Source organism: Cetorhinus maximus, chromosome 11 (genome assembly GCF_964194155.1).
Source record: "Cetorhinus maximus chromosome 11, sCetMax3.hap1.1, whole genome shotgun sequence".
NCBI lineage: Eukaryota > Metazoa > Chordata > Chondrichthyes > Lamniformes > Cetorhinidae > Cetorhinus > Cetorhinus maximus.
The window spans coordinates 99,413,060-99,438,278 of NC_135889.1; the positions used below are offsets into that span (position 1 = coordinate 99,413,060).

General features: G+C 41.9%; 1 protein-coding gene across 1 annotated transcript in view; it reads left to right on the forward strand.

Annotated features, from left to right (window-relative positions):
- The window catches only part of arhgap15 (Rho GTPase activating protein 15), a 776,478-nt gene that overhangs the window by 504,432 nt on the left and 246,827 nt on the right, over nt 1-25,219 (forward strand). The window contains exon 11 of the mRNA XM_078552497.1: nt 5,614-5,712. Coding sequence (XP_078408623.1) covers nt 5,614-5,712 — 99 coding nt within the window. The remainder of the gene's footprint in view (nt 1-5,613; nt 5,713-25,219) is intronic.

The following is a 25,219-nucleotide window of genomic DNA, read 5'->3' on the forward strand; positions in this document are numbered from 1 at the left end:
TTGCTGTTTGAGAACCAGCGTAGTTCTCCACCCTAGAAAGAAGATCTCCTCAGCCCCTTTGTAGTTGTCCCACTTTAAAATATTCTCTCTACAAATCTTCAGATGGGTTCCACTTGCACTATTTGGAGGCTCAGTCTGCCTGGCACCAAGGGCACACTAGGTCTTTCTGAGGCCGGAGGCACAGGAACCCCCAGAATGGAGAATCGCTGCCCTTAACCCCATGTCTCCTCCGAAGACTGTGGCCTTGTCCAGAGTAGGTTGAAGTACTATTTCCAACAGTGGCCAATCGGAACTCTCAAATTAGTTGGGCACATGCATTCAGGCTTAATATACAGCTTTTGTGGCAGAGCTACAGCAAGAAATGTGCCAAAAAGTTTTGAATTTATGGCCCCTGTCATACAGGTTACAGTCTTCATCAGGAAATGTGTGCTGAACCTATAACTTTTCAAGACTACTTTGAAATTCCATTAGTTTTCTTCCACAGATTGTGAAAAATATGGAAGCTCCAGTGTAGATTATTTTTTTAAAAAATGTCTAAATGTTATCAGCTGCAATTGCCCTTTAACATCATTGACATTTACATTGTTCAGAGGTAAAATTCAGTTGCACCGAACTGTCAGATGAATGAATTTTTCAAGCCCATTGTGTATAAGTTAAGTAGATGGCGATGTGCATCTGGAAGAAGGCTGATCAAGGTTCCCCAGACGTGCATGTTAACACTTTTCAAGCCCATTATACACTGCTCCATCCTGTGTTCTTGAGCAGTAAACAATGGTGCCCAGGGAAGAAATGAAGGAATAACTCAAAGCAACACAAAAACATCGAGACCAGTTAGTTGGACAATGTTGATGTTACATTGATTTGTGACTGCAATCTGCTTTCTTCAAATCGTGAATCTTTAACAAGATGATAGGTGTTATTTACAACTCATTTTTAGGTATGGTCATTAAGCAGTTTCCATAAGCTTCCCACAAATTCTAAAAATAAGACTGATTTACTGACTACTTTATTTTGCTCAAGGAGGCTGATAAATGCATTGGCGTTTCTATAAGTTCTTCTTGCCCAACGTTCAAATTAGTGAAATTAATGGCACACAAATTAAATATGGAGGACGAGAACAGCTAGTACCTAAACTGATGTCTTGAATCAAATACTTCAAAAATAAATTAAAATGACAAATTTCAGTCAGGCATTATCTATAAATAAACGCTGGGCTTTCAGCAAAAACTTAATAATTGACTCTTTGAGTTCATTTTAAGCAAAGATAGATCTTTGGTACCGCATTTAATAAAATACTTTTATTTGAAAATGTGGGATGATATTTTTGAAGAGCTCTGTCATACCTTTCCAGAATCATAACTTATCAAGAATCATTTCCAATTAATGTGAATTCAGTAGAATTGACTGTAGATATGACAAATCAGCATCTAAAGTGACTTCTTTGTAAAGAGAAAAACTATTCTAGGAGTTTTTTTTAGTATGTCGCTACAGAATTTAGTCATAGCATTTTATTTTAGTTTTGCTGATTTGCCATAAGCACTAGGGTATTGCATAGAATCTGAATTCAATGAGATTTATATTTTACAAATAGTTATATCCTTATTGACAGTCCATTCAGTGTCACTATCGTCCATAAGTAAAGAAATTACTGGCATCATCTCCTTACAGTTAAGACAGAAATTCCTAATCTGAAATAAACCAATTTGGTAATAGTATTAAACAAATTAAGTACATTAAGATGCAATCACTGAATTGTTGTAATAATGGCCCTTTTCTGGTTGCAACTATAGCAAAACTGTCAGCACTCATTATCATTACTTTTTGAAGCTGACAACAATTTCTGGCGTGCATACATGCATAATTAAATGTAGAAATTCAAAAGTTAATGTCAGTGATTGTCCATTCCTCCATAGGATGTATTGTTGAAGTCCTCACAGATGGAAACAATCTAGAAATCATTTAATTGGCGAGAATGTCTACTTTTTCCATTATTATTCTTGCTGAAAAGTCTTTGGAAAAGCTGTGCCTTGTTGAATGAACTGAACTGTTTTAACGGTGTACAAAGTCACGATTACGGCTAAGCAACTCTCTGGTCCTGAAAAGCTGATTTTATATTTGTGGAATTCCAAATTTCTCTATTATGGTAAAAAATAGTCTATAGATTTTTATATATAATAAATATATTTTTTAATGCTCATTTATGATATTTCAGCTACTTTAATCCTGTGTGTATTTCCCAATTTTTATTGTACCTTCTGTAAAATTATAAAAAGTGAATGATCAAACCAGGAAATAACAAGCAGGCTTTTTGTCTGTGAGAATTTTTCAATGTGATTGGCTGCTTAACCTGTGATAAAAGCAAAAAACTGCGGATGTTGGAAATCCAAAACAAAAACAGAAACAGAAATACCTGGAAAAACTCAGCAGGTCTGGCAGCATCGGCGGAGAAGAGCACAGTTGACGTTTCGAGTCCTCATGACCCTTCAACAGTTGAAGGGTCATGAGGACTCGAAACGTCAACTGTGCTCTTCTCCGCCGATGCTGCCAGACCTGCTGAGTTTTTCCAGGTATTTCTGTTTCTGTTTTTGTTTTGCTTAACCTGTTTGATGGCATCATTTTTGCTGAATGTCGGAGATCCTCTATAGCTGGTGCATGACTGAAATTAACATCAGCAAAGGCAAAAACAAACCAAAGAGCTCACTAAATCTTTGTGGGCGGCTTTCTTTGAGGACAGCAGGGAATGAGTTAGTCACTTCACCACTGACTGCAAAATCCAGATGAGCAATATTATGACCAAATCAATGCCTTTGAACTTATTAAGGGGTTTAGTAGGCTAAGTGTAGAGATGATGGCTGGGATTTTCTGGCCCTTTTGTGGCGGGACCTGCTGTGGGAGATTCGGTGGCCCAGCCAAAAGTCCATTGACTTTCAGTGAGACTAGACGATCCAGTGGGCCGGGCCAGAAAATCCAGTCGATGTTTTCTCCTGTGAGGAATGCAAAACTAGGGGTCGTAAATATAAGATGGACACCAATAAACGCAGTAAAGAACTCAGGATAAACTAATTTACCTAGAGGGTGGTTAGAATATGGATCTTGCTATCACAGGAGTAGTTGATTAGGATAGCGTAAATGCATTTAAGGAGAAGCTAGATAAGTACATGAGGGAGAAAGGAATTGAGGGGGTTTCTGATTGTGTTAGATGCAGTAGGGTGGGAGGAAGCTTGCCTGAAGCATAGACGCTGGCATAGACCAGTTGGATCAAATGTCCTGCTTCTGTTGTGTAAATTCTATGCAACATGTTACTCTATGTAATCATTTAAGCCACAATACAGGTATAGCTTCAAAAGTGGCACATTGGAAGTGAATTTTAGCTTCTATCCCAAAAGGTTGGTATAGTAGGTGCTCAGCCTGGCCAAAGCTCATCTGAACATTTTCAAGTGCAGTGCTCATCTTAATTCAGCAGGTTGCTGAGGGCTCAGTGAGTCCCAACAGGCAGCTCACCACACTGGTGGCTCTCTGGGTTAGTGTAGCCAGAGAACAGTAGTAAAAGGAGTGGTAAGCTACATTGGAGTGAGGGGCCAAGGCGGCCTCAATTTTCCACTCCCCGTTGCCTGTTTTTCTGGAGATGAAGTTGGGCTGCAGTGAAGATCACCCCCAAAATCAATAAAAACAACTTGTATTTATATATCCTGCTCATATCCAGGCAGACTAAATAAAGGTTGCTCAGTGTTTCATTCCATTGTCTATTTTAATTGGGATCTGTTTGAAGTCCATTATATCTATTGATTGTAAATGCTTGTAATAGAGTACTCAGTACTCGTAATCAAATTTCAAACAATCACTCCATGCAATAAACAATGTTTTCTAATTCTATTTATGTCTTGCTTTCATGCATTTTTTTCTTCACTGACATGAAATTGTGGTTTTACATTGCATGGCTATCCAGTTTATTTAGTCGCACTGGGTAATGTCGCTAATGCACTCTCAGTGGCTTTGATGGTGCCAAATGTAATCCGATTGAAGTTTTCTAAGAGAATTGCAGTAAATGGCAACAATAGGCCAGAATTTTCTGTCAAAATAACGGTGAAGCTAATGGCGCTTGTCATTATTTATGCACAAATGGTATAGTGAAGGGGGTGGGGGCTCTCTATCAGGCTCCTTGCAGCCCACGAGGGAACCCTCCCTGCCCCTCCAACCTGCACCAAAGGAGGGCCACCCTACTGAAAGACACAACCCTGCCCTCACAAACACTTCCAATCCTCATGCTAGGGCCTCTGTGATTGGCCCAGCAAGCCCAACCCAACTTACCTTCATTCCGGGACCTCCTCTATGTGGCTGGTCCTGCTTGCCTGCAGTTCCGGTAGGGGCCACCACTGCAGATGGCACTGTTGGGATTGGAGAGCTTCCGGCCATCTGGCTGGGCCATCCCCTTAAAAGCAAGGTAGCCCTAGCTGCCGGAAGTTAATGAACGTAACATGCAGCCAGGGTTTCCATGACCGGCTGTGGCAGGTTTGTCCCAGATTTTCTGGCTGGTGGACAGGGCCACTGCTACCCCATAAAATCCTGGCTAACCTGTCCAAATCTTTTTGCAGCCTCTCAGCCTCCTCTTCACAGCTGCTGCCCTGTTCAATCAGGTCCAAGTTTCCCTTGCTGCAATATCAGCTTGTATTTCCAGTGATTTGCCATTCAAAACAGTTAAAAACCTAAATGCACATAGGCAAATCTAGCTAACAGCAGACCCCATTAGATGCCCTTTCACAGCAAATAATGGCCCAATATCGATTAGGCTGTTGACAAATAAATTTGTATTTAAATTCTACATCTCTGATCATACAAGTGATTCTTTGGCAAAGCACTGATTTGCTTTTTGTTTTAAATTGTCTGCGTGTCACCAGCTTTGAGCTTGGCGTCAGTCAAAATTCCAGTACATATGCATCAGACTTTAGAATTAATTTTCTCAGTTTTCATTTGTCCAAAGAAGAGGAATTCCCAACTGCGACACGTCTGCCAGACTTTGATTTTTAGAGGCATTAGCTATCCTATTGGATTGAAAGACCCGCTATAATTCTATTTTATTTGAGTTTATTAATGTTTCACAGTTTAATACGAAAGGATTCAGATCTTGTATAGTTCCTATTAAATAATTTGGGTAGACTAAAGATTTAGTAACAATGTATTCTATTTATTACGTTTCTTTGGAAATGCTTCTAACATCTCTCTTTATTTCCTCACTACAAAGTTACGCCTAACTAAGGTGCCTAAGTATTTGAAGCAACACCCATAATCATAGAGGCTGTAATATATGGTGCAGAAGAAAACAAAAACAGATTGAAAGGGGATGTAATTAGTTTGGAAACCATGATGTTTTCTTGAATCAGCTCTTTTCAACAACATCACTCAGTACCCCAGCAGTTATTATTTTGCCTATCCAAAAATTTTGTTAAAATGTGACATATCTAATGACGCAATCTTTATTGATTTAGGACCAGGATTGCCGTAGGAATGCCAGTGAAAGAGACTAAATAACTTACTGAATCAGAGATAAAACTAACCTCCTTATTAATGCAGTAGTCATTTGATTAACACAAGTTGTGTGTTTGTATTATGTTGTAGATCAAGTATTCGGCTGCCATTTGGCTACTCTGTGCAGGCGCGAAGGAACCACAGTTCCAAGATTTGTGACGCTTTGCATCGAAGCTGTGGAAAAAAGAGGTAGGTGGCAGTTTAGTAATACTCCTTTTGCATCTTTCAGTAGAATTACTGACAACGCCATCAGATATCATATAAACCTTACCTAAGTGTAAAGTGTTCCTGAGATGACTCAACGGTTGACAGGAATACAATTACAAAGCTTCATTTAGTTGCTTCGCAATTTACTCTGGTGTCACTCAAATGCATTTTCACTGTACCAGGACTCAAAATCTTTTTGGAAAAAATGTGAGGGAAGGGTTCTGGCAATGATATGATGACAGTTTATATCAAGTATAAACATTTGTCCACTATAAACACAGAACAGGCACCATCTTAAATGTTTAACAAGTACTTTAGCTCACTAATCCCACTGCACTACAAGATGCGGTGGCGGGAGGGGCACAGGGTGGATGGGGAGGGGATTTATTTTCTGGCATTGTCCATCTGCTGATCTGCCTGTGAAATCTAACTTGTCAATAGCGATAACTGTAAAATGTTTCATTAGGTTATAACAAAACCCCTTTAGTGTCTTGTCCTTAGTTCAGTCTGGCAACTGTACATTATCACAATCAGTTTATGTCAATGAGGAGCACTGAATGCAATAACTTGGAAATGGTACTCAGAGCTGCCTCTAAGTCAGTCCATGTGGGAGAAATAATAGGTTGTTTAACCAGCATGTATGCTAGCAGTTTTCTAAGGTGAATCACACAGATTTACACTGCCCTATATACACAGCAAGAGTAGGATGTGGGAGATTTACTCTCAATTTAAGTAAATAACTACTAAATGTTCATAGTAAACATCAGAAATTAGATTTTTTCATGAATCACTATGCAGGGAAAACTGTGCTGAGTGTATATTCATGGAAATATCAGTAGCTTTAGTATTATCTGCTTGGTCCATAAAATATTACAGTCCGTGGGTAGTTTATAAGATTCCACTAAAATTGTACCTAAAGGTGGTGTTATGAAGTAATCTTACATTTGAGAGGTAACGCTAAATGAGTTTCTTATATTTATTGAGGTCTTAAAAGATAAAGAGGCAGAAATTCCTCAAGCCCATTTTCAGGCCTAAAATAGGTGCCACAAACAGAGCACATGTTCCAACTGAGAATAAAGTGCATAGGGGGCCCATGAGTGACCTAAGGCCCAATTAAAACAGTACAAAAACTGCCCACAATTAAGTATTAATTGGCAAAAAACTGGTTGTTTCACTGAAGTTGCAAGAATATCTGTATGAGCAAGGAAAAAGCCACACTGATGCAGCATAGGATGCTCTACTTAGGTGTTGTTGGATCAGCACAAATTTCCTCTGCATCTGACCTATGCCACATATGATCTGAGGGTGTTTGAGGCTGATGCTAAGTGCAAAATAAAAACTCTGCCTAATATCATTCACTTCGTCAATGTCAGTTTGGGCTGATTTGGTAGAACTTCCATTTCTTGAGTCAGAAATTTATCAATGCAAACTCTGCTATATGGCCAGGAATTTCCGGCCCCCTCGTGGCGGGACCCACACGGGAGATTCGGCGGTCCAGCGAAAAGTCCACTGACCATCAGTGGGACCGGACAATCCCAGCGGCGGGCGGAGCTGCAAAATCCCGCCCTATGATTTGAATACATATTCAAGGCTAACACAAAGACTGGCTTGATATTCATCACCAGCCCCCTTCTCACCACTCAGCAGGAATGGTGAGGACATAGGAAAAGGTCGGGGACTGGGTTAAGACAGACACGTTCCTCAGAGGGGGAAGGAGGCAAATTTAGATGGCAGAGTCGCATTCCGATGACTTCACCGGGAGAAGGATGCAATTTTCACTGTGGGCCTGAATATGGACTGCACAATCTTAGACCCACCAGTGACGGATGGAGGCAGCAAGATTCTAGGCCCCAATAACACGGGTCCTTTTGTGTTGCATTGTGGGAAATGCCATTCCTCATATGAGACATTAAACCAAAATGGTCCAGATACAAAAGATCCTATGACATTGAAAAATCAAGATTTTTCCTGATTTCCAATATTCATGACCAAAAACAGATTAGCTTGTCATTCATCACAATTGCCATTTTGGGGCCTTAACAGTTCGTTTGCCAAAAGGCAGGAGTGATTACACTTTAGTAGTGAATTATTGGCCGTGAAATACTTCTAAATGCTCTAAGAATTTGAAGACTTGTTAGATCTTAGGTTTTTTAATTTTAACAGATGGAAAAGTTGTGAAATGTATAATGTCTTTCTTTATATATGCACACAAAGACACCAGATGGAGGTGAAGTGATAGTAGGTAGATCCTCAAAGTCCTCTATTCCAGAATTAAACCTGAATTAACAGACAACAATACCTTGCATTTGTATGGCAACTTAGCATAGAAAACCTCTAAAAGTGCCTCACAAAAGTTGGAGCGGGAAAAAGAAAGAAATAAAATAAGTAAATAAGATTAATGGAGTGGACAACAAGTCATCTTACAGGAGTTGGGAGAGGTGACTGAAAGCATGGTCAAAAAGATGGATTTTGATAACGCTTTTAAAGGTAGAGAAGAGATTGACTTAGCAAAGAATTCCCAAGAGTAGGGTCAAGGCAGCTAAGAGTCTAAACTTGCTTGGGTGATTGATTTTGAAAAGTAGAACTAACAGAGTCTAAATACTTTTTAGAATGAAATATTATTGAACATTGTAGGACTTGTACACCAGGGCTACGCTGTTGGAATTAAGTCATAACCAACAGGAGTTCAGCCTGTAAAATCAAGCCCAGAGGTTAATAAGCTCAGTTCATGACACTCCTAATTTTTGGATGATAGATTTTAATCACCAGAGTCAGGAACACCATGAATCAGGGGTACTGACCTCTGCACTCTTTTCACTAGTCTGTGGTACTGTTCAGTGAACCACTGCGCTGAGGGCATAGCTTCTCATGAATTTACTGTATGTATTATCTAATGTATTTACCAATTTTTGTTAGCAATACCCTCCGTCAGACAGTGAGGTCCTTTGTGACCTAGGGAATGTGTCTCGCATTCAAATAAATAAATATTACTTCAATAAGGACTGGGCCATTTCAATACGTTTATATTTTTTTATTAGCTTTAAGGTCACCATCATCTATGGGATCTTTTCACAAATGTGACAACTGGGAACTATCTGTATTTCTGGCTTTCAAAAACTCAGTGGGGAATTTATCAAAACACTTTTGGGTCAGAATTCAAAAGGCTCATCTCAGTGTGGGATTACAAATGCTTCATTTTCAGTTCCCTTGCACTGGTTTCATGGAATTATAATGAGGGTGTCACAGGAGTCTTGTATTCCCACCATGATTGAGAAAATTGAAAATGATTCACAAGTTATGAATGCAGTTTCTTGATCCATCTGAAAAAGATAGACATTCTTCATCGCCAATCCTAGTGACTGAAAACTGCCCGCTGCACCACTAGACTGTAGAAATTATTTGTTTTTAACTGTTTTTAACAAGGAAAGGTCTGTTACTTGGACAGTGACATTTTCTGTAACAGTTTGAAAGTGACCCAATAAACATAAGCATTTTGATGGAATAAGTTTTGAAAGTCAGGACATAAATTATTGTGTCAGTTTAAAGGTCCAAGAAGAACCTTAAATGTACATTGCTTCTGAAATCATAAAGTATGGTACAGAAGTAAAATATAAATTTTAAAAATGGATACAATTCTTAAAGGCATGCAGGAGCAGAGAGACCTGGGTGTATATGTGCATATATCATTGAAGGTGGCAGGACAGGTGGAGAAAACAGTTAATAAAGCATATAGTATCCTGGGCTTTATTAATAGGAGCATAGAGTACAAGGTCAAGGAGGTTATGCTGAGTTTATATAAGACACTATTTAGACCTCCACTGAAGTATTCTGTCCAGTCCTGGATGCCACACTATAGGAAGGATGTGAATGCATTGGAAAGAACGCAGAAGAGGTTTACAAGAATGATTCCAGGGATGAGAAACTTGAGTAATGAAGACAGGTTGGAGAGGCTGGGACTGTTCTCCTTGGAGAGGAGAAAGCTAAGAGGAGATTCGATAGAGGTGTTCAAAATCATGAGGGGACTGGATAGAGTAGATAGGGAGAAATTGTTCCCACTCATCAAGGGATCGAGAATGAGAAGGCACAGATTTAAAGTGATTTGCAAAAGAAGCAAATGTGATGTGAGAAAAAACTTTTTCACACAGCGAGTGGTTTGAGTCTGGAACGTGCTGCCTGGAAGTGCGGTGGAGGCAGGTTCAATCGAGGCATTCAGGAGGGCAGTAGGTGATTATTTAAAAGAAACAATGTGCAAGAGTACCGAGAAAAAGGAGGAGAATGGCACTAAATCAGGATGCTCATTTGGAGAGCCGGTGCAGACATGATGGGCCGAATGGCCTTCTTCTGCTCTATAATAATTCTGTGATACTGTGGTTCTGAGAAGTTATCTGGGTAGCCTTAGGGGAAAAAAAAACTCACGAGGTATTTCTGCCCCTTAGCAGTTGAGTTTAATGTTTGATTATTGCTAAGATCCGCCAAAAGCTAAGAAAACATATAACTTTCCTTAAGCTCAGGCTTTAATTTAACATATTCTAGATTCATGGAGAATTGAACAATTTGGAAAAAAAGCATACAAGAAATATCTGCAGTGCCTCATACCCATTCTATCATATTTCAAAGAGAAGAAATGCCAATATGAAAATTGCTTTTTTCTATATATTTAAAACGTTGGGGAAATATGGCTGGTCCATTTAACTTTTTCTTCAGGCAACTCACATGTTATTTTCTTCTTATTCTTTCACATACTCCAAAAATGAAAACTTTCCACAAGTTGTGCAGTCAAGACGAAATGTGATTGCAGTTGAATGTTCATGCATATGTTACTTCTAAATCAACTTTTTCAATTATTTACCCAGCCATCTGTGTCATCAGTCTTCACGTATAGTGAAAGGAAATTTCTCACCTGTCTAATTTGGGCAAACAGATGAGGCAAGTGTTACAATGATGTAATGAACCAGTCAGGATAAGTCTCAGAAGAGCTGAACAGCTTTCAAACAACCTTTGGCATTATTAATCCTGGATCCAGAACACTGTTGGCTCACCAAGATCAAACTGATTTGCTTCAGCTTCATCCTTCAAGTCCTAAACTTGTAGCATGGTCTCTCCGGGCCTGGTGCCTATCTACAGTATCTGACACATTGATATTCTCTAATACGGAAAATTAGCTGTTTGTGAGAATCCAGCATGAACCTCACCTCCAATGTGTGCCTTGAACCCTCGCACTATAGCCACCCTCTCCCTTGCTGCAAGAAAAGGTGATTATTGAACATGAATTTGGCTTTGGCTTAATTTCATAACATAAGAAGTTTTGATTTAAGCCAGTTTGAAAAATTCAGATTTCCCATTTGTACAGATTCCACTGAAAAAAGTAGCATCACACATGATCCCAGTGGATTAAGCACAGCCACCCACACATGCATATACACCTACACTCCAAACCCTGCTGAAATTTGAACCAACAAAGGAGATATTGGGCAAAGTTTTTGACTGATGCTCTCAGCCAAAAAGATGGGATCTGTAGCACTGTATCTGTCAAAGGAATGATATCTAATTAAAGGAACCCCAGCATGGATCAGAAAGGCTCAACTTCACATGGGTTCCTGAGCCTGCAGCAAGCACAGGAATAGAGAGCAGTGCTAGGAAAGCTGCCTTCCCAGCTAGCTCACTCTTACCTGGAGCTCTTGCTTCAGGATCTGAGGCACTGCATTGAAGTGAACTTTCCCAAGGGTGGAAGGAAGAGGCCAGACTCTCCAACTAAGTAGGTGTGCATAGAAGAGACCAAGGAAGTGAGCAGCAGAAGTATGGTCCCTCCAACCTGGAGACAGTGCATCAAGAGAACCTCAGGAGGCTGGGAAAGGTGAATGGAATAGCTCTTACAAGTGCCAAATCACACACTTTGCCTTTCTCAATACTCTCTTGCACAGCACTCCTCAGAACAACACACCTTACAGCTTCACTCATTTCTGATTCTCCAAGAACTTCACATCCACCACAAATGAACATCCAGCTCGCACTCTCATTCTCACACCCATGCCTAAAAATGACCCTCCACAAATGTCCTTTCCTCCTCTCCACTTAAGCCATTTTGAACACTCGTAACTCTGTCTTCTCTCCTTGCAGTAGAAGCAAGCATGGGGGTGTACAGGAGTGGGGGCCCTCCAGAGACAGCCACCTTGATGGCCACTGGCAATAGATGCCCACGTGGTCCACTGGGAAGAAGGTCTTGTTCCAGGAGACTGCAAATTTCATGCAGTGACCAGCTATGAAAACCTGAGCCCCCTGAGGCTCTGGTGCTTGCTCGTGTTATGAGAGCTGATCCTCTGCCTATGTTGGGGGCTCCGCATCCTTGGAGCTGGAAATGTTTTGACAGAATTTTTGTAATCTATATGTTCATGTGAGGGATCCTGATGTGTGGACATTTTTTCCTGCATTTCCAAATCTTTCATTCATGGTTTAAAACTCGGCAGCTCTTGGCCTTCAGGGAGCTTTCACTGCGCATTCCCCTGTGCCCATGCAGACTTCAGTGCTCACCCTCCTCCTGCCCCCACCCCAGCAGCACTGAGCCTTTCAGGGCGCCTTTCACACTGTCTGGCCGTTAACTCGCCAGATAATGTGAAATCGCAGTCAGGAGCCGATCGCAGGTGGCAGGCTGTTTCCCAGCCACTCCCGGGCCTGCCCACTGCACCCCCCCAACAACCTGAAAATCCTGCCCATTGATTGGGTCATGTCTTCCGTTGCTAAGGCCCTAAACTCTGAAATTCGACCCCTAAACCTCTCTGCCTTTCTACTTCTTTTTTCCTCCTTTTAAAGGCTCCTTAATCTCTCCCTCTTTGGCCAAACTTTTGATCATCTACCCTAATATCCCCCTACATGGCTCAAGGCCGAATAACGCTCCTGAGAAATGCCTTGTAATTTTTATTCCATTGAGGGTGCTACATAAATTCAAGTTATCATTGTTGCTTAGCCATATCCTTGATTATAGTTTTGTAACAGAACAGTACCACTTTCAGCACAACACTTAAGTCTGCACTGGTGTAAACTTTTTTGCTTCTGGACTTGCAGCAAGTCACAGTAGATGCTAACCTTAAAGCATTAGTCCTAGTCTAATACTAAATATCATTAAATCAAAATTAGAGATCACACATATTAATTGCCTAAAGAGACTGAAAGTGCTTGTTTATTTTACTTCTACAGCCTTCAGTGAGTCACAAGTTCAGTTAACAAATTTGAATGAAGGTGCTGACTCATCTATTGTCACATTTATGTCACCATAAATGACCCTATACTTTCTGGAACTGATATGATGGACAGTTCCTCCCAGAAAGGTCTGAATTATAGTTGACATTTAATGAACTTCATAATGTTTTACTGAGCGGGTCAGTGAACTAAAATTTATGAGTTCTGCGAACCTCAACTTGCAAAAAGTTCATCCTGTGTACCTCTGACAACAGCTTTTCCTTCTAAACAAAGGCAGCAAGTAAATCAGTTCAGGGATCCTGCATCCTGCTTTCTGTTGCCACACATTACATTTCTGCTAGCTGTATTTTTTTTCACAGTGAGAGAAATAGGGCACATGGACAATTCCCATGAAAGAATCCAGACAAAACAGCACTAAAGGAAGAGGAAGGGGGCAGGAGATGGTGCAGTTAGGCACCATTTTAATGTCTTGCTGTCCCTTTATCTGTTTGGAAATGCAATTGCGGTTTCCTCTTGGTGTTTTGTTTAATACTAACCTTTGGCTACCTTATTAGTGAAATGTATAGTCAACAAATTAGTCAAACATTAGTGAGAAACCCTGTGACCTGGCTAGGAGCAATGAGCCATACAGTTTTTACAGAATCACAGAATTGTTACAGTGCAGAAAGAGGCCATTTGGCTCATTGTGTCTGCACCAGCTCTCCGAATAAGCAATTCGAACAATGTAATTGCACCTTTTTCATTCCTTATCACTGGCCAAATAGATTTTGTCCTTGACCCCTCTGGGACATCTTCTTTCTCCAGCACTGCAATGCTCCCCTTAATCAATGTTGCCACCCTTCCCCGTTTCCTTCATTTCCTATCTTTCCCAAATACCTTGTATCCAGGAGTTTCTAACACCCAGTCCTGCTCTTCTTTGAGCCAGGTCTTTATTATAGCCGCAACATCATATTTCTACGTGGCAATCTGCACCAGTAACTTACTAATCTTATTAACCACACTCTGTGCATTCACATACATTCACTGTAATCATGATTTAGACTTTATTACTTTCCCTCTTACTCTTACCCCACCTATTAACTTACTATTCCCTATTCTACTGTTATCTATCTATCCCAGTATACTGTTTCCTCTCTGGTATTACCTCCTGGTTTCCACACCCCTGCCGTTAGTTTAAGCCCTCCCCAATAGCCCTCACAAAATGCCGTACAAAGAACTCAGTCCTGGCTCTATTTAGATGCAACCTGTTCGGATTGTACAGGTCACATCTCCTCCAGAACCAGTCCCAATGTCCCAAGAATCTAAAGGCCTCCCTTCTGCACTATCCTTCCAGCCAAACATTCATCCGCTTTATCCTCCCATTTCTATGCTCACTCGCGTAGTACTGAGAGTAATCCAGAGATTGCTACTTTTAAGGTTCTGCTTGCTAATTTCCTACCTAGCTCCCTAAATTCTGACTGCGGGACCACATCCCTCTTTCTGCCTATGTCGTTTGTACCAATGTGGTCCACAACTGCTGGCTGTTCACCCTCGCTCCTCAGGGTGCTCTGCAGATACTCAATGACATCCTCAACCTGGGCTCCAGGGAGGCAACACACCATCCTGGATTCATGTCTGCAATCGCGGAAACACCTATCTATTTATTGTTCTTCCAGTCTTCCTTGAATCCCCCTGTACAGCTGAGCCACCTGTGGTGTCATGGGCTTGTCCCTGGCCGCAGTCCCCAGATGAAGCATCACTCTCACCAGTATTCAGAACTGAATACTGATTAGAGAGTGGGATGCACCAAGGGGACAACTATACTACTTGCCTGTTCCTTTCTGACTGCCTGGTGGCCACCGATTACCTCTCTCCCCAGCTGCAGGATGACTGCATCTATAAATGTGCTATTCACGCAATTCCCAACCTCATAGAAGCACTGCAGTGACACCAGTTGCTGCTCAAGTTCCAAAGCCAGGAGCCCAAACTGCTGTAAGTGACAATTTTTCCTGCACAAATGGTTGTTCAGGACATGGGAAGCATCCTGGAGTTCCCACATAGCACAGAATGTGCACTCTCGAGGTTGGAGCACCCTTGCCATTCCTCTATTTATTAATTAAAACCTTGTTACTGCTATTAAACTTTACTACTGGTAATATACCTTATCAATGCTAATAAAGATTTACCAATACTAATAAACCTTACTGCTATTAATAATCTTCACTAATACTGATAAACCCTACTAATACTTAATACACCTTACTAGTGGTAATAATCCTTACTTAAAAACAGAAGATAAGACTCACCAGCTACTCACTTGTTACTTGTTAATAGTTAATATTTTAACATTTGTTAAACTCCCAGTTGTTTAGATTCAGTCCCTAAGCTACAATACTCACCAGCCAATCAACTTATGGCTTTCCTGTGATGCCACTATTCACTTTTATTTTCAAACTCAGGGTTCTTCAGGACTTCTCCCTGAAGGTAAGTCATGTGGGCCTTACTCCTCAGTCTTTATCCACTCCCTTGTCTGTGTGTTCTCCCACAGGTCTACTCTCTCTCCACCTCGCTCCCCAAAGGTAAGTTTAGTTTTCGACACATTGATGACTTCAACAAAAAATGGTTAGAGCTATATTGCCTGCTAAATTATTCTATTTCCTCACCCATTTCCTAAATATGCCACACCCCTAGTCAAGCTGCTCCAGTACAGCTACAACACTGGCATCTACCTGGCTATGTGGAAAATTGCTCAGGTATGTCCTGTACACAAAAAGCAGGACAAATCCAACCCAGCCAATTACCGCTCCATTAGTCTACTCTCGATCATCAGTAAATTAATGGAAGGGGTCATCAACAGTGCTATCAGGCAGCACTTGCGTAGCAATAACCTGCTCACTGACACCCAGTTTGGGTTCTACCAGGGCTACTCAGCTCCTAACATCATTACAGCCTTGGTTCAAATATGGACAAAAGAGCTGAACTCCAGAGGTGAGGTGAGAGTAACTGCCCTTGACATTAAGGCCACATTTGATTGAGTGTGACATCGAGAACCCCTAGCAAAACTGGAATCAATGGGAATCAGGGGGTAAATTCTCCACTGGTTGGAGTCATACCTAGCACAAAGGAAGATGGTTGTGGTTGTTGGAGGTCAGTCATCTCAGCTCCAGGACTTCACTGCAGGAGTTCCTCAGTGTAGTGTCCTCGGCCCAACCATCTTCAGCTGCTTCATCAATGACCTTCCTTCCATCATAAGGTCAGAAGTGGGGATGTTCGTTGATGATTGCACAATGTTCAACACCATTCACAACTCTTCAGATACTGAAGCAGCCCATGTCCAAATGCAACAATAACCAGGACAATAACCAGGCTTTGATAAGTGGCAAGTAACATTCGACCACCTCCATCAAGAGAGTATCCAACCATCACCTTTTGATGTTCAATGGCATTACCATCAATGAATCCCCCACTATCAACATACTGGGGGTTACCATTGACCAGAAACTGAACTGGACTAGCCATATAAACACAGTGGCTACAAGAGCAGGTCAGAGACTAGGAATCCTGCGATGAATAACTCACCTCCTGACTTCCCAAAACCTGTCCACAAGGCACAAGTCAGGAGTATGATGGAACACTCCCAACTTGCCTGGATGAGTGCAGCTCCCACAACACTTAAGAAGCTTGACACTGTCCAGGACAAAGCAGCCGGATTAATTGGCACCACATCCATAAACATTCAATTCCTCCACCACTGACGCACAGTAGCAGCAGTGTGAATCATCTACAAGATGCATTGTAGGAATTCACCAAGGCTGCTTAGACAGCACCTTCCAAACCCATGACCACTACCACCTAGAAGGACAAAGGCAACCTCCAAGTCACTCACCATCCTGACTTGGAAATATATCATCATCCCTTCAATGTCGCTGGGTCAAAATCTTGGAACTCCCTCCCTGACAGCACTCTGTGTGTTCCTACACCACATGGACTGCAGCGGTTCAAGAAGGCAGCTCACCACCATCTTCTCAAGGTGATGGGAAATAAATGCTGGCCCAGCCAGCGAAGCCCATATTCCCATGAATGAATTTTTAAAAATACATGCAGATCTCCTGTGTTGTTACTTGAGGTACTCAAGACGTTTTATGAGCGCATGGGTGTTCTGCCAAAATGTTTTACCTGGGATCCTGGCTAATCAGCATTGAGGTCGGTCCTGTGATTGGAAAGTGGAAAGTAGGACTTATATGGAATGGCAGGATATGGCAATATTTTAAGGGGGTGCTGTCGGGGTTGTGAGTACCAGAGCCAGGAACACTGGGAACATTAAGGCAAGCTCTGGGATATGGAACCCCTGACAGAGCGATGCTGGAAAATGGAAGTAATGGGAAAGATGGTCTTAGAGTAGAGGAGAACAGAAGCTGATTCTGAGAGCATGGAGTTTTGGGAATTCAGCCTAAGGGTTTGTGGGCACCAAGAAGGGGTGTTAATTGTTGCAAGCCTCTTAGCCCTGAAGCCTGCAACATTCCCTACCAAGTGACAGGCACTAGGGTTAATCTAATAATCCGAACACATAAGTATGGATATATTCAGGTCAGGTCACCTGGAGCACATTTTCTGTGTTCCTCACATGTCTTACACACAGGTTGTGACACAAAGGGGAAATTAAGCCTTCCCAGATATGGCACTTTTCAAAGTCAGTTCCTATTCCTCTTTTTATTGGTTGATCATTCTTCATTGTAAACCAGGCTATTGGAAGGACACTCCCATACCCCAATATTTATTCAGCAAATCCCATTGGAAGTGCTCATGTGTTGATGTCAGCTGAGGATTGTCTGGGTTTACCCTTAATACCCCACCATAGTCAAGTAAATTGCTCAAGGTTCACATATGAACAGAAGATATTGGGCAAGGTACTGCAGGTTGTCCGACACCCATGGGATGATCTCAAGATAGGAGTCAGTGCCTTGAGGAAAGGAGTGGAGGAAACTGCCGTTACTATATTAATATAGTAGCAATATTACTATTAATTGTCAATCTATGCATAATGTCTGTTAGATTTGCTAGGCCTTTCTAAATCTAATTTTAATTAACTATGCATTAATAAATAAAATGACGTTTTTTAAAAAATTAATTGAATAAGTTAGCTTAGTTTGCTACTTAAAAATGGATGTTATATGTGAGCAGAAACAATTACTGGTAATTGCACATTTTAACACAGAAAGGCTGGCTCAGCAACATCCTAAATGGTCAATAGCACTCATTTCTACCCTAATTTGCTTTTATTCCAGTAAGAGTACAAATGTTTCAGATTAATTACTGATAAATAATAAATGCAATAAATTTGACTGAACTTTTAACAGAATTGCATCATGACACGGTCACTTTTTGCACTTAGTGTGCTTTACAAGTAGAATGGAGGAACAACCAAGGTGTTCATCTTATTATATCATCCTGTTCACCCTGGCCAGTGAAGTAAAAAGAGTAAGTGCTGTAAATACATGATACAGCTCAACAACATTGGAAAAGAGGAAAGTTTAACATGGATTTGCAGCCTTTACCACACACTGGAAGATAAGCAAACACCTTCAGAATATGGAACAAACTGAACTAACTGGGGAGGGTAGGTGAGGAGAATATCAGGTAAAAGTCAAGTATTTATCAAAGCACATGACCTAACATTTTGTTAGGAGTCAGCCTACAGCAATTTTGGTTTTAATCTGTTGTTCTCAGTTCCCCGCCCCCCCCCTCCCAGGTCCTGGCCCAGATCTTCCAAGGAGTGGCAATCACTATCAGATTGCCGCTCCACTTCTACTTTCCAGTGCCCTGAGTCTGTTCCATATTTCTGGCTAGGACTTCCAATCCCAGCTTCTTCAGAGCGGTTTTCCATCCAACCTCTTCCTCGTAACGTTGAATAGTCGGGCAGGGGGACGCGGTGGGGGCGGGGGGCAGCTGCCTTGCTTGGTGAGTGTTCACTCACACAAGGAAAAGCACGGACATTTAAACAGGCATTTCATGGGCCAGAATTTTATGTCTCGCGGGCGGGCACGCGCCCCGGCGCAGCCGGCAGCAAAATAGCGTGAGATGATGTTGGGCAAGCGTCCCGACCTCATCACGCACCCCACGTGACATCTCATTCAGCAGACGAGCATGACAGTTGGAAATGAGCCCACCGACAATTAAGCAGGCAATTAAGCCCATTAAGGAAATAATTGAAAGTGATTTTTCGTGACCCGTCCGCTTTTACAGGTGGTGGATGGGCCAACATGCTAGGCGGCCTTTACATTTTTGCTCAAACCTTGATCCAGGGAGGGATGAAATCGCCGTGGGGAAATAAAATAAAAAGAGACTGATTTTTTGCCAGGTATGCTTTCAGGTGCTTGCTTGTGCTGCATGGACATATTTTGCAGCATTTTTGCTGTTTTGTTTATCCTGTAGCGGTCTGCAGCTCCCTGAGGCAGCGGTCTGCCTTCAGGGAGCTCAGTGAAAGTGCTCACCAACACCCATGGTGACATCGGCGCCCGCTCTCTTCCCACCCCTACCAGCAGCACTGAGCCTTTGTGCGTGTTTCACGCTGGCCATTTGTTGACCAGCCAGGGTGAAATCACGGGGTTGAGGGCCAATCACGATCGGGGGTCCGTTTCCCATCCACTCCCGGGCCCACTGATCGCTTGCCCAATGAGCAAAAAATTCAGGCCGTTGTGTTAGTGAATGAGTGTATGAGTGAATGGGTGAGTGTGTGTGTAAGTGAATTTGGGGGGGAGATAAGTGGGTAAGTGGGTAGGGTGGCAGTTGGGTATGGTGGTAGGTATGTAGTGTGGCATATGGGTAGGGTGGCATATGGATATGCTGGCAGGTGGATAGAGTGGCAGGTGGGTAGGATGGCAGGTGGGTAGGGTGGAAGCTGGGCACAGTGGTAGGTATGTAGGGTGGCAGGTGAGTAGTGTGGCAGTTGGGTAGATTGGCAGGTGGGTAGGGTGGTAAGTAGGTCAGGTGCTTAGGTGGGTTGGTGTTGGGAGGAGTTGTCAGTTTGGGGGCTCGTCACTTCTGGTGCGGAGGTGCTAGTCAGGGGGGAGGGGGATGGTCAGGGGAATTATGTGGTAGGGGCTATTCAGGTCTGGCCAGGAGAGAGTCGGGGGGGTCGGGGGGTGTTGGGTGGTGGGGGCTAGTCATATCGGGTGAGGGGGGTAGTTGGGGTGTCAAGGTGGTAGCCGGGAAGTTGAGAGGGGAGTCTAGTTGTATAGTTACCCAGGAGTTAAACTAGGATATCTTGGACTAACATTTCTTGGGTAACTATCCAGTTAAGTAACTTGGAACTGTCCAAAGTCTCCAACTCTAACTCATAGTCAGAGGCTTTTTGGGAGGATCCTGGGGAGCAGGGGAATTGCCCATCAGAAGTTCAAACTTCCCAGGCATTCCCATGGAATCAGTGCATTGGGAGTTCCACAGGGTTCTGAAGCGCATCTTGGGGGTATGTCTTCTCTCCAACACTCCGAAGACCGCAAGATTTGGGCCTTTGTTATTTTAAGCCCTGTAAGGTCAGTTGGCTATCCTCAGTTTCCTGTTCTGAGAAAAGATGCAAACCAAAAGCTATGAAATGTTTTTCTCCATTTTCAAATGCTGACAGACCTGATTGGTATTTCCTGCATTTCTAACTTTACATTCATTTAAAAAGCATTTTCTGTTGTAAGTCCATAAATGTCTATTGCTGTAGTAGATCTACCAAATTTGACTTGGCGTTGCAAAAGACCAGCACCAAAACCGAGTACATCAATAATAAATATATAAATAATGTAAATAAAACAGTTTTATAGAATTGTTATAAAAAGTAGTTGCATACATCACAAGAAATTATTATCCAATTACTGAACTCATTAAGTGGAATGGAAATGAAAAGATAATGTAACAGCAGCTTGGTTTGAGAAATGTAATTGTACTATTGACAACTCCTTTTTGCTGGAGTTTACTAATGGAGAACTGTATTGGTCACTTTTGTGATTAATTCCAAATATACACTGTCTACCAGCTTGAAGGACAAGGACAGCAGATGAATGGGAACACAACCAGCTGCAAATTACCCTCCAAGCCACACACCATCCTGACTTGGAATTGAACTGCTGCTCCTTCAATGTCACTGAACCAAAATCCTGAAACACCATTCCTAAGAGTGCCGTGGGTGTGCCTACACCTCATGGACTGCAGCAGTTCACAAAAGCAGCTCATTATCACCTTCTAAAGGCAATTCGGGATGGGCAACAAATGTTGGTCTCGCTAGCGATGCCCACATCCCAATAATGAATAAAAAGAAAAAAACAGTAATGCTGCAGCACAAAAAAAGTTGAGGATCATCAAATTTACTGTTATGTAGAATCTGTATATTATTGAATTGTAATCAAATAACCACATTATAGTTATAGACATTGCTATTTCAACATTAGATTGGGAACACTCCAATTGCCTATGGACAGTGGTAGAGATATAACTTGTCCCTGCCTTAAAGAACATTTTTCACTCAAGCCAATTCAGATCTCAGATGTAATTGGTGTGATCCACCAATAATGAATTCAAAGGTTTTTTGAATAAAACTGACCTGCATACTCAAGTTAAAAAGATACCTGATCCAGGGTTATGGAATGAGGAACACCAAAGCTGTAGTATCAGGATTGCTAATTGAAACAAAGCCCTATGGTACAATATGTTAGTTGTTCCAGTCTGTCAAGTTCTGTGTTGTTGGGACACAGTGCTTGCAATTGCCTGCACACCAACTTACCAAGTTTAACAATGTTACCCACAAGCAAGGTGAAGGGAGAAAAAATCAGACCAATCAATTCTCTTATGACCCATGTTTGTACCTCATCATGCTCCATTTAAGTTCAAGATAAGCACAGGTCAGAAGGCAGGCTACCTGTCCATTCTCCTGACTCAAATAAGACCATAAAACCATAAGACATAGGAGCAGAAATTAGGCCATTGGGTCCATCGAGTCTGCTCCGTCATTCAATCATGGCTGGTAAGTTTCTCAACCCCATTTTCCCGCCTTCTCCCCGTAACCTTTGATCCCCTTACCAATCAAGAACCTACCTATCTCGGTCTTAAATACACTCAATGACCTGGCCTCCACAGCCTTCTGTGGCAATGAATTCCATAGATTTACCACTCTCTGGCTAAAGAAGTTTCTCCTCATCTCTGTTCTGAAAGGTCTTCCCTTTACTCTGAGGCTGTGCCCTCGGGTCCTAGTCTCTCCTACTAATGAAAACATATTCCCCACGTCCACTCTATCCAGGCCTTTCAGTATTCTGTAAGTTTCAATCAGATCCCCCCTCATCCTTCTAAACTCCATCGAGTATAGACCCAGAGTCCTCAAACGTTCCTCATATGTTAAGCCTTTCATTCCTGGGATCGTTCTCGTGAACCTCCTCTGAACCCTCTCCAGGGCCAGCACATCCTTCCTGAGATACGGGGCCCAAAATTGCTCACAATATTCTAAATGTGGTCTGACCAGAGCCTTATAAAGCCTCAACAGCACATCCCTGCTTTTACATTCTAGTCCTCTCGAAATAAATGCCAACATTGCATTTGCCTTTCTAACTACCGACTCAACCTGCAAGTTAACCTTAAGAGAATCCTGGACAAGTCCCTTTGCACTCCAGATTTCTGAATTCTCTCCCCATTTAGAAAATAGTCTATGCCTCTATTCTTCCTACCAAAGTGCATGACCTCACACTTCCCCACGTTGTATTCCATCTGCCACTTCTTTGCCCATTCTCCTAACCTGTCCAAATCCTTCTGCAGCCTCCCCGCCTCCTCAATGCTACCTGTTCCTCCACCTATCCTAGTATCATCTGCAAACTTAGCCAGGATGCCCTCAGTTCCTTCATCTAGATCATTAATGTATAAAGTGAAAAGTTGTGGTCCTAATACTGACCCCTGCGGAACTCCACTAGTCACCGGCCGCCATCCTGAGAAGGACCCCCTTATCCCTACTCTCTGCCTCCTGCCAGACAGCCAATCTTCTATCCATGCTAGTATCTTGCCTCTAACACCATGGGCTCTTATCTTACTGAGCAGCCTCCTGTGCGGCATGGCACTTTGTGCCTGCACTGGCTCTCCAAATGAGCAATTCGCCTAGTGCACTTCACCCACCTTCTCCCTGTAGCCCTGCACATTGTTCCTTTTCAGGTAACAATCAAATTCCTATTTAAATGCTTCAATTAAACCTGCCTCCACCACACTCTCAGACAGTGCATTCCAGACCTTAACAACTCGCTGCATGGAGAAAGTTTTGCTCATGTTGCTTTTGCTTTTTTTGTCAATTACTTTAAATCTGCGCCCTCTCATTCCCGATCCTTTCACAAGTGGATGTAGTTTCTCTCTATCTACTCTGTTCATACCCCTCATGATTTTGAATACCTCTATCAAATCTCCACTCAGTCTTCTCTTCTCCGAGGAAAACAGGCCCACCTTCTCCAACCTATCTTCATAACTGAAGTTCCTCATCATTGGAGCCATTCTCATAAATCTTTTCTGCACTCTCTCAAACGCCTTCACATCTTTCCTAAACTGCAGCACCCAGAACTGGACACAATTCTCCAGCTGCGGCCGAAGTAATGACTTATACAAGTTCAACATAACTTCCTTGCTCTTATGCTCTATGCCCCCATTAATAAAGCCTAGAATACTGTTTACTTTATCAACCGTGGTCTCAAACTGTCTTGCCACTTTTGATGACTTATGCACATGTACACCCAGTTCCCTCTGCTCCTGCACCCCCTTCAGAATTGTACTCTTTATTTTATATTGTGTCTCCATGTTCTTCCTACCAAAATTAATCACTTCACATTTCTCTGCATTGAACTTCATTTAAACACTTGTCCGCCCATTCCACCGACTTGTCTATTTCCTTTAGAGGTTCTAAACTATCCTTCTCACAGTTCACAATACTTCCAAGTTTCATATCATCCAGTAACTTTGAAATTGTGCCCTGTACACCAAGGTCTAGATCATTAATATATATCAGGAAGAGTGAGGTCCCAACATTGACCCCTGGGGAACTCCACTACAAACCTTCCTCCAGCCCAAAAAACATCCATTAATCACTACTCTCTGTTTCCTGTCACTCAGCCGATTTCTTATCAATGTTGCTAATGTCCCATTTATTCCATGAGCTCTAACTTTGCTTATAAGCCGGTTGTGTGGCAGCGTATCAGATGCCTTTTGGAAGTCCATGCACACAACATCAACAGCATTGCCATCATCAAACCTCTCTGTTACCTCTTGAAAAATTCCAGCAAGTTGGTTAAACACCATTTTCCCTTAAGAAATCCATGTAGGCTTTCTTGAATTAACCCACATTTGTTCATGTGACTATTGATTTTATCCCAAATTATTGTTTCTAGACGTTTCCCCACTACTGAAGTTAACTGACCTATAGTTGCTGGGGTTATCTTTATAGATTTTTTGAACAAATGTTTTGCAACATTTGCAATTCTCCAGTCTCCTGGAACCACCTGAGTCTAAGGAAGACTGGAAGGTTATGGCCCATTCTTCCGCAATTTCCACTCTCCCTTCCCTCAGTATCCTGATATGCATCTTATCCAGTCCTGGTACTTTGTCAACTTTAAGTATAGACAGCCTATCCAATACCTTCTCCTTATCAATTTTAAATCCTTCTAGTATATTAATTACCTCCGCTTTCACCATAGCCTGGGCAGCATCTTCTTCCTTGGTAAAGGCAGATGCAAAGTATTCATTTAATGCCTCACCTATTCCCCCTACCTCCATGCGTAAATCCCCTTTTGGCCCCTCATCAACCCTTAGTAAAAGCAAAGAAAAATCAAACGTAAATACAGGTACAGGAGGAAGAGTTATTTCTTTCTGGAAGATAAACTTGAAAATGAAAAGGAGCAACGTTCTCAAACTAACTATTTTTTATCTTAATAGGAATCGTCATCCAAGTTAAATCTTGATCCAAGCTTAAATAAATCTTGACACACTAGTTGTGTATTCATCAAGATTTGATCATACCTATTGCAGGTTTTAGCTGCTTTTTCCAAACCAAGCTGTCGATTTAATTGCTTATTTGTTTGTTTTGTTGCCCAGATCAAGCACAATCAGATAATTTTAACCCCTGGGATTATAGAATGCTAAAAATCTGAATCCCAACTCCACCCTGCCTACATCAGGTTTTAACCAGTTTTAAAGAAAGCACTACAGGGGGTGGAGGGAAACAACAGGGGGTGAGATGGCAATTTAAATATAATGATGAGGCTGCATGCCTCATATTTAAACATCATTTTCATTTCCCCCTAACTAATCAGGTTTT